The sequence below is a fragment of the Lactuca virosa genome, chromosome 2, assembly GCF_052849685.1.
Source record: "Lactuca virosa cultivar CGN04683 chromosome 2, Lactuca_virosa_CGN04683_v6, whole genome shotgun sequence".
NCBI classification, from domain to species: Eukaryota; Viridiplantae; Streptophyta; class Magnoliopsida; order Asterales; family Asteraceae; genus Lactuca; species Lactuca virosa.
The window spans coordinates 269,505,772-269,516,795 of NC_136427.1; the positions used below are offsets into that span (position 1 = coordinate 269,505,772).

General features: G+C 32.3%; 1 protein-coding gene across 1 annotated transcript; it reads left to right on the forward strand.

Moving 5' to 3' along the window:
- Nucleotides 1-5,562: 5,562 nt before the first annotated feature.
- Nucleotides 5,563-8,073, forward strand: LOC145161049 (elongation factor 1-alpha). The gene is made up of 2 exons (XM_079080479.1): nt 5,563-5,674; nt 6,399-8,073. The coding sequence occupies exon 2, from the start codon at nt 6,418-6,420 to the stop codon at nt 7,759-7,761; it is 1,344 nt and encodes a 447-aa protein (XP_078936605.1). The 5' UTR covers nt 5,563-5,674; nt 6,399-6,417; the 3' UTR covers nt 7,762-8,073.
- Nucleotides 8,074-11,024: the final 2,951 nt, after the last annotated feature.

Genomic DNA, 11,024 nt, shown 5'->3' on the forward strand with positions numbered 1-11,024 from the left:
GACGTAGTTTTCTTGAAAAACCATGTTTGTTCTCTGTGAGAAGTATTAGTCTTATTACAAAAATAGAACTAATAAGTAGGTAGTGAACTAGATCCTAAGGGTATTATCAATACCCTCTAGTAATCAAATCGGTTATTACTTTGAGGTTAGTTCACTTGATTCATTATTACCAAAGTAAATCTATGTTATTTAGGTTGCGATTTTCATAACCATACATTAAACTAAATATGGCACGAACGGCGGCCAGTATAATTTTATGACTTTGTCACCCGTAGACCTGACGGTCCCACTGTAGCTAGCAGCGAGGTGCGGGATAGTCAGTCCCGTATAGATCTATACACAATAGTCACGCTCTCCCTCCAAGAGATTCTGGTTACGAGGGTAGTCCTACACTCACGAATCCGGTGGAGTGTTATCAAGAACGTGTCTCCAATCCTTAAACTAACAAATTTACAAGTAATAATATAGAAAATCCTGTTTATGGTTGGTAGGAATCCTTTGTAAAATATCACAATTTATGACAAGATTCATAAGTTCCGTGCTTTAGTTTTGAATACTGTTTCTACGAGTTGATTTCTAAATCGAGTGGTAAAACGGTTTTCTGTGTTTGAAAGCATACTGAATATGTAATTATTTTAAACAAAATAATATAAGTGAGCACAAGTTTCCTTGTACTTTTGCTTGTATTCCCTCCTGAAAACATGAAAAACTCGAAAAAAGTGTAGGGGTATGAACTCACTGTTTGATGGATGATTCGAGCGGATGATCGGTTACGAGTTGTTGAGTGTCAATTGGGGTTTCGCACTCGAGTGGATCCTAGTAACATATAATAACACTTATATGCTTACACTTAGGTTATATAGCCACTATTAGACACATGGACACATCTTAGGGACGTGAAAACACTTAGAATTAGGTGTTACAAACACCTATTGAAGTCCCCAATGAGTGTAGGGCTTTAGATTTGAGTGTAAAGCCACCAATTTCGACTTTTATGTGTGTGCGGCCAGGTGTGCGTCCAGGGTGTGCGGCCAGGCTATGTGTGCGGTTGCACACAGGAGTGTGCAGTCGTATAGAGGGTGTGTGCGGCCGTACACAGGAGTGTGCGGCCGTACACTCCTCTTTTGTGTCCGAAACGTTGATTTTGAGGTGTTTTTGAGACGTTCTAGTGTTAATACCAAGTCCAACTAGCAATTGGGGGCCAAACTCTTCACTTTGGAGAGTTTAGTGTGTGTGCGGCCACCTTATGAAGGTGTGCGGCCGTACACCTTCAAAGGATGAAGAACACGAAGAACACTATGAGTTTTAAGCTTAGATTCAGGTGTCTTACCAAGATAACAAGCTGAATGATGAAGTGGTTCACATTTTTTAGGCCTTTAGAGTGTTCTTGGATGAAGTTTTTAGAGAGAGAAAGTAGTGAGAGAAAGTAGAGTGCAGCCAAAGGAAAAGAATGAGTGAAAGGGGTTCCCTTATATATATACAAGGGTGAGTGCGGCTGGAGGGTGGGTGTGCGTGTGTGCGGCCGTACACACCTCTCATGAGGGTGTATGGCCCGATTTTTGTTTCTGAACGACATGTTGACTCATTCCTAACCTCATTCCCAACTGTACTCAAGCTTAGAATGCTTAAACGGACCCTTAAATGACGTTAAAAGGTAACAAAATCGAGTTTAATGTTGATATAAAGATCGATTGTACAAGATAAAAGTTTCGGGTTGTCACAGATGGTATAACACACTAATATGTAATTTAATTACACACATAGAAAGCAACATGACCAAAGAAACATGTTCCTGTTTTAAAAATGTTTATATGTCTAATGTGTACTTTATTAATAAAGAGACAAAAAATGTAAAAAAAAATAATGACGTATGGACCATTTTCTAAATTAATAATATATTTGTGATGGATCAAACATGTCCAGGGGCTGTTTTAGAGGATTGAAGTGCAGCTTCCATGTTTTCCATTATCAAAATTTTGACATGCAAATAAGACACATATATATTCAAGAAAAATATAAATTGGGTGCTACCAAATCCAAGTTTGAACATTTAAAAATTAAACCAATTAAAGTTTTAGTTTATAATTAAAATAATAAATATTAACTAACCAACAGATATATCTTCAGGATGTAGCAACGACAGAACAGTTTGATAGTCAACAAATGAAAATCCAAATCTAGATCCAGAAAATTCTACACATTCTTTGAGAATAGTATTCTGGACAAAAGTTAGTTTTTGATCTTGAGGAGTTATTTTGAAACTACCGGGCTTTTGTGATGCAAAACTTGGACTCGTGATGTAAAAAGACGACCCATCCTTTAATATATTTTTGAATCGATATAGAATTTTTTTCCAAACAGTAGCTTGGATCTTGCTCCCCTATAAAAAAGTAATGTATCATCAACTATATAAGTAATTGTACTTAAATGTGTATTTGTAAAAAATAATTAATATGTAGAGTGTAAGATACCTGTTCATCAAGTAAGATTAATTCAATGGACGAAATGGCATCCTTGTTGTAGAATGACATATGTTTCCACAAGTTGATGACACAGGCTTTTAGAGTCAATCAAATCGTCCCTCAGCACATCTACATCAGCAATCAAAGTGACATTGGGAGTAGCCATTTAACTGAAAAAACACAAAATTATATAAATTTGATGAAAAATATATGTAAATTCAAAGCCCTGACTAAGTTAACAGAAATATTCCAATATGTTCGTATTATTATGATTCAAATTCAGATTGCATTTGAACCATTTAACTGAAAAAACACAAAATTATATAAATCTGATGAAAAATATATATAAATTAAAATACATGACTAATAGAACACACATATTCCTATATGTTTTTATTATTTTGATTGAAATTCGGATTGCATTTGAACCATTTTGGAGTATTTTCGGTTTTAACTTTGCTGATCAATCCAAATCAGTTTTAAAACTACGAAAATAAAATGTATTTATGCACTTATATCTTCTGTAGAGAATCAATACAATGTAACATATTGTAATGTTGTAAAGCTTATTGTTAATTAAGAAAAGTTGAAAGATATAATTTCCAAATAATATATAAAGGGTAAAATTGTCCAACCTCAAAAATAAAGGGTAAATAATGTTGTAAAGGTTGTTCTTAGTAACTGAAAAAACATAAAATTATATAAATTTGATGAAAATTATATGTAAATTCAAAGCTCTGAGTAAGTTAACAGAAATATTCCAAGATGTTCGTATAAGGTATGATTCAAAATCGGATTGCATTTGAACCATTTAACTGAAAAAAACTCAAAATTATATAAATCTGATAAAATATATATATATATATATATATATATATATATATATATATATAAATTAAAATACCTGACTAACAAAACACACATATTCCTATATGTTTTTATTATTTTGATTGAAATTCGGATTGCATTTGGACAATTTTGGAGTATTTTCGGTTTTAACTTTTCTGATCAATCCAAATCAGTTTTAAAACTACAAAAATAAAATGTTTTTCTGCACTTATATGTTCTGTAGAGAATCAATACAATGTAACATATTGTAATGTTGTAAAGTTTATTGTTAATTAAGAAAAGTTAAAAGATATAATTTCCAAATAATATATAAAGGGTAAAATTGTCCAACCTCAAAAATAAAGGGTAAATAATGTTGTAAAGTTTGTTCTTAGTATAAGATTTGAATTTTTTACCCTTTATATCTACAAGTTGACACTACAAAATTCAATTCATAACAAATTAACATGTATAGTTTTCAGTTTCTTTTATGGTGATTTATATGATCAAGTTCTTCATTTTGTATGTACGTAGGAAAAAAATTGAATATCTTCTGTATAAGATAACATATACAGAAAATAGAAAATAACAGAAGGAGAAGAATATAGATGTAATCAAAATTACAATAAGAATACGAATAAATGATAAACAAAAAAAATTCAACATAGTTGTTTGGGGATGTTTTACCTTCTTTGCAGCGTTTTACAGTTTAGATACAAAGCAAATGAGAAGAGGCAAATGGTTGAAAAGAATTTAGGGGTTCTGTATTTATAGGTGGAATAAAACAACCGAAGTTAATATTGTAATTGAATATTGTAATTCATTTAAATGATTTAATTACTATTATCATGCAGATATATTTGGAAAAAGATCAACTTTATAAAAAACCATTCATGATTTTATGCGATATGGAAAAATATTTGCTGATTAGTATGAGAATGTGTGGATTCGTCAAAGAAGGTATGAGAGGTAAAACTTTTATAAGAAACATAGATTTTCGTTTTATATGGAAACAAATTTATTTTTAATAAACCATTGCCAATTTTATAGCAAGGTGATTATATTTTAGTTTGAATTTTTCGTTTAATTTGGAGTTTAATATGGAAACAGATTTTTCGTTTAATATGGAAACATATTTCTTTTTGAAACAGATATTAACTTTTGACTTTCAGAATTATTGTTTAATTTTTAGGGATGCTTTGGGCGGGAAAAAGTTTATGAGGAAAATGGAGAAAATGACAGGTGTACTTTGGGTGTTTATAATAAGGACATGTGATACCATAGAGAGGTTTTTATTAGGAAGAAAGATATGTACTTTTTTATACGTTACCCCACGCTTTACGCGGGTCATAATCTAGAACTCTATAAATTTAAGAAGTTAGATATCAGTACAAACATGACTAGTGAATTTTTTTAGATCTAGATCACTATAATATGCATGTTTATCTTTTTCTACATTAGCTTTCATCTTAAACGCATAGAGTAATAACGTAAGAGAAATGTGGATCATCGACAATCAATATCTACTTGGGATCGACATATGAATTTCTGATGTATGAAAACACAATCGGATTGATATCATAAAGAATGACCAACCATCCGAAGGTGTCCAAAAATACACTGCAAATATTACATAAATATATATAATAATCTTCAAACCGTTATATATAATTAAATCATGTTGCTACTTTTTAGCGATAATAAATTACGAGTACAAGTATGCATAATTGAGTTATAGTACCATGTGAAGGAGTAAAACAAAAATACTGTTGAGAAAGATGGTATATTGTGAATCATTAATCATTATCTATCTTTATTATATGTTTTAAGGGCACATTTTATTATTCGTTTGATTTCTTGTATTTGGATCATTAATTAACTATGAAAATAAAAAGTTATATGTGCAACGTGAATTTATTATAATATATTTTACAAAAAATAAATCAAACTCTTTAAAATTTGTTCGATATGGTTTATGTTAGACCAAACATTCTCGCAAATTGGCGTTCGTAGATAACGTTTATTGAGATCCTTTGTTTAAATTCCGATAAATCTCAAAGTAAAATATTTTATTAATTGAATAACTTTTTTATATTCGTTTTTTAACCACACATACCATAAATTTCCTCGTATTTTTCGAATATTTTAATAGGCTAAAATTATATGCGTGCTGCCCAAGTTTAACAGGGGTTTATTCGGAATATTTTAAACCGCCGTGGCGATGAAGCCGGGTGTGACCTACATACACCGTTAGATCAATGTTGATCCAGCGGTCGACAGAAAAACCCTACACATATAAAGTTCCCAATACTCCCTTTCTTCTCAACTCACTGAGTTTTGCTGCTATTAGGTGGTTCTCAATTTCTTCATCGGAGACAACCAAGGTTCGATTTCTTCGATTCTTTATTTCTGCTTCGTGGTTTAATTATTCATTTGCTTCTTTAGTCTGCATATTCATTTGAAGTAATTGTTTGATCTGTTTATTCATTGTTTTGTCGTAGAATTATGGAATTGTAGGTATCGATCATGTTTAGTTATTTATCTATGTTGATTATCTGCTTTATCGACTAGTTCATCTTATCGTTGCTGTATTTTTCATAATTTTTAGCCGTGTAATCATAATTGTCAGTCTATGATCTTAGTTATTTTGTTTCAATGATAGCCAGTACTGTTTCGAGATACTTGATCCATGATCATATGATATCCTCAGAACCTTTCAGTTTCAAACACATTTCAATTTGGATGATGTTGATCATGTTTTCGATCATATTTATTCTTTTCAGTCTTCATGTTGATTTACGGATTATTAAGTAGTACTTACTATGTAACGTACAATCTTTTCTTTTGATTCTAAATTATAAACTACCATTTTTCATTCATATTTGAAGTTCTTATATCTGTTCGCTGTTTCTATTCACCATGATCCATTTGACAGTTAGAATGACTTGAATCCTGTTTGAAAAAGTTTAGAACGCTATTGCCGATGCTTAATTTCCTTTGAAATATATAAAATATGCTTTAATCTCTGCAACTTCACTTTACCTGAAATGCTTGCGTTTATCATATCGGCTTTCATTAAATTTACGTTCTGTTTTTCTCTAATTCTAGCAACAAACTCGGTTTCACCATGGGTAAAGAGAAGGTTCACATCAACATTGTTGTCATCGGTCATGTCGACTCCGGAAAATCAACCACCACCGGCCACTTAATCTACAAGCTAGGAGGCATCGACAAGCGTGTGATCGAAAGATTCGAGAAAGAAGCTGCTGAGATGAACAAACGTTCCTTCAAATACGCATGGGTCCTCGACAAACTCAAAGCTGAACGCGAACGTGGCATCACCATCGACATCGCTTTATGGAAATTCGAAACAAACAAGTACTACTGCACAGTCATCGACGCCCCTGGCCACCGTGACTTCATCAAGAACATGATCACCGGAACCTCTCAAGCCGATTGCGCTGTCCTCATCATCGACTCCACCACCGGTGGGTTTGAAGCTGGAATTTCCAAAGATGGCCAGACCCGTGAACACGCCCTTTTAGCGTTCACACTCGGTGTGAGGCAAATGATCTGCTGTTGCAACAAGATGGATGCCACTACTCCGAAATACTCCAAAGCTAGATACGATGAAATCGTTAAAGAAGTTTCTTCATACTTGAAGAAAGTCGGGTACAACCCGGAGAAGATTCCATTCGTTCCAATCTCCGGTTTCGAAGGCGACAACATGATCGAAAGGTCAACAAATCTTGACTGGTACAAGGGCCCCACTCTCCTCGAAGCACTCGACCAACTCAACGAACCAAAGCGCCCATCCGACAAACCCCTCCGTCTCCCCCTCCAAGACGTTTACAAAATCGGCGGAATTGGAACTGTTCCAGTGGGTCGGGTCGAAACCGGTGTTATTAAACCGGGTATGGTAGTCACCTTCGGTCCAACCGGACTTACCACTGAAGTCAAGTCGGTTGAAATGCACCATGAGGCGCTGGTGGAAGCTTTACCCGGTGATAATGTCGGGTTCAATGTGAAAAACGTGGCTGTGAAGGATTTGAAACGTGGGTATGTTGCTTCGAATTCGAAAGATGACCCGGCTAAGGGCGCGGCTAATTTTACTGCTCAGGTTATTATCATGAACCACCCGGGTCAGATTGGAAACGGGTATGCACCGGTTCTTGATTGTCATACTTCTCATATTGCTGTGAAGTTTGCTGAGCTGTTGACTAAGATTGACCGGAGGTCTGGTAAGGAGCTTGAGAAGGAACCTAAGTTTTTGAAAAACGGTGATGCGGGAATGGTGAAGATGATTCCGACTAAGCCGATGGTGGTGGAGACTTTCTCGGAGTACCCTCCGTTGGGGCGGTTTGCGGTTAGGGATATGAGGCAGACGGTGGCTGTTGGTGTGATTAAGAGTGTGGATAAGAAGGATCCGACCGGGGCTAAGATTACTAAGGCGGCGGCTAAGAAAAAATGAACCGCCGGTTCGTTTATGGATTTGGATTTGGATTTGAGAGTGAGTTTTGGTTTATTGATTTTGAGTGTTTTTATGATTTTGGATTGCGTGTTTCCCTTTTGTTGTTGGTGTCATCTGTTACCGCTGTTTCTTGGAACGGTGGTTCTGTTACGTTTCCGGGTTGATACTTGGGTGCTTGACAGACGGTGGCACAAGTTATGGTGGTTGGTTTGGTTGTGATGGAGTCTTTTATTTTCATATTTTGATTTTGATTTTGATGAACAATACATTTGTGGGTTTTTAGTGACAATAATAATTGGTTGTGTTTTAATAGTTTGTTTCCATCTTTGATGTATTTTTCTTTTTACTACATAATTTTTGCTAAATTATATTGTGGACCCTTAACTTGCAAAAAAAAACAACAAACCATATCAAAATATAACTGTTAACTTGAAGAAAATTTGATTTTATGCCATGTTCAGCTGTAGTTTTTTTTAATTAGGATTATCTGAAAAAAGATTTTACAATTAGAAATATTTGTCAAATTAATAAAATAAATGAATATTGAATTTTAAAAACGTTAAGATAGTATAATTTTTAAAAAAATTATTAACTATATAAATGATTAATGTTAAAACATTAAAAAGTGTTATATTTTTAAAATTATACTTTTATAACTATATATGATTAATCTTTTTTTTAACTTTATAACTAATAAATGTTTTTTTAAGTTTTAAAACTTATATATAGATTAATAAATGTTCTTTTCTAAAAAAACTCATGACGGTTAGACGATAATGTGACAAAAATAGAAAGTTTTAAAACAGTTAATAAAAATTAGATAAATGTTTCCGTAAAGCAGCAACAACAAATAACTCTTTTAGCTAACTGTTTTCTTATATGGAATAACTCTTCACATTATATATTTTATGGTTATTATTAAAAATAATCAAACAAATTTAAAAATGTTATTGAGTAGTGTATAAAATAGAGATTGTATTATGGTCGACGGACCTTTGCCCCCGCATCCTCCTATGGTATTGATATGTTTAATTATTCAAGATTTACTCGTACATGAGCTCAACCCCTATAGTTGTTTGGGTTTATGATTATAAATACTTGTACTTAGGGATTCCAACATAATCATTTATGAAACACTTAATTAATAGAATAGATATCATGTTCATATTGATCGAACAATGTTAAATCATTGCATCATTTTATCAGGGTTTTTTTTTTCTTGTTTAACATCATATCTTTGAGCATACAATATATAATTATAAGATTTCATTAAAATAATAGAAACAAAATAATTGTTAGATGTTATAATTAAATCTTAAGTAGTAAAATAACTACCAACTTTAAGTAAAATGTTAATGTTTAAACATTATATTTATATTCTCAGTTCAGAGTATTGTTGTAAATCAAATGATGTCTAGAATAAAATATCTAAATTAATTTATATACATGAATTCAATATTTCAAAGTTGTCATTTTCAACTAATTAAATTTCGTAATAACTTTTCTTAATTTACGTCTTTAAAATTTTGACATGTATTAATTATTTATTTCTGCATAATTGATTAATACAAAAAGCTTTCTAAGTTATACCTCTTAAAATCAAGATATATGACCAATATACTTTATAATATAGTATAGATATAGATATAGATTTCCTCAAGCACTATTCGTATTCCCAAATACCCCATTTTTACATTATACCGTAAGATTAAACAATTTATCGTACTTTATTTGTATATAAGAGAATTGATTTATCCACAATTTTATCCATCCACAAAAAATATTATGTATTGGTAATTATACTCTTGATTTTAATTTCCACATATCGAAGACATAAAGTTTTAGGATTAGAAATTCTAAAAGAGGCACGACCAACAACCGACGTTGGTTTCTTCAGCCCACTCCCAAATAATAACTCCAAATTTGATGTTTGATTGTGCTTCTTCTGCCCACTCCGAAACGATAACTTCAAGGAATGAACGATATAGTGCAACAATCTTCTTGAAGCAAAAGTGAAATCAATTATGTTGTTCCCAATTCACAACCTATGCTTAATGAATCCAAACCAAAATATCTAATGAAAATATGATCAAACAGTTGATATGCAAGGATAATAGTAGTGTATGATTTTAACATGTAACGTTTTTTAATCTATGCCAAAAAGTTGCAAATAACTTATAGAAATTAAAGAGACAAATCTAAACAATAGAGTAGAAGAAAGTTATAATAGACTCATGCCTGTCAAATAAAGGACAATAAAGTTAACGATAAAATCAATAAATTGGAAGATAGATAATTACAATGCTTAAAGCCTGAAGATCGATGACGGAGAGCTTAAAGCTTAATGTCGAAAGATCGGTGTTGGAGTTTTGGACTCTAGAACTGATGACGATGGAGAGCGTGATGATCGATTGATAATTTCAAATGAAATTTGGGCTAAATTGCTGATAAAGGCATTGCAAGAGATGTTTCAGAGGTTAGGCTATGACCTATTGGTCGTGCGTGCTTGAAACAAAAGATGTTTTTCTCTGTTCAATATTTACAAATTAAAATTTAGGGCATAATTGTTAATATATAATATTTTTTGTGGATTGATAAAAACATTAGATGGATAAATCAACTCCCTTTGTATAAAGGAAGTCCTCAAAATTGGGATTTTACTAATAACAATATGTTTGGTAAAATTATATGGTAGTTACATGTTTTTTATTTTGGAGAATCTACACTAAAATCCTCAAGTTTTTAAACAAAGAAAAAAAAACAACTTGTTATCCTAAAATCATTATTGTGTCTATTAAAATAGGAACTTTTCATGTATGCCATTTAGCAAGTCTTTTTCACTCTTAAGTCTTAACCGTTGACCACTTATTGATGTGATTTGTGTAAGCTAAGTCAGGTAGTGACTATTTATGAAACTTATTATATTCTCGTTTTTTTAAGAGCATGCATGTGTATCCTTCTCTCTTTCTCTCTCTACCACCACACACACCCTCACCCAACCTCACCTTTCATATTTTTCATAAATCCATCGTACCTATAAACTAGGCCAAAAGCACCACCGTTGTCGCCGTCTCTGCATTTCCTAGAGCCTAAAAAGGAAAAAAAAAACATATTACTTCAATCCAAACGAAGCATCATGAAAAAAGAAACTAATGCAAACTTTAATACAATTTAACATTCAGTATAGATAATACAAATTCAAAGGCATAGAAATCGTCATAGGTTACTTCTAAAATAACCTAAAAACAATGAAGTGTGGTAAG

What these genes read in the sequence shown, in the direction of transcription:
- LOC145161049 (XM_079080479.1), top strand. Translation starts at nt 6,418, where the DNA reads ATGGGTAAAGAGAAGGTTCACATCAACATTGTTGTCATCGGTCATGTC.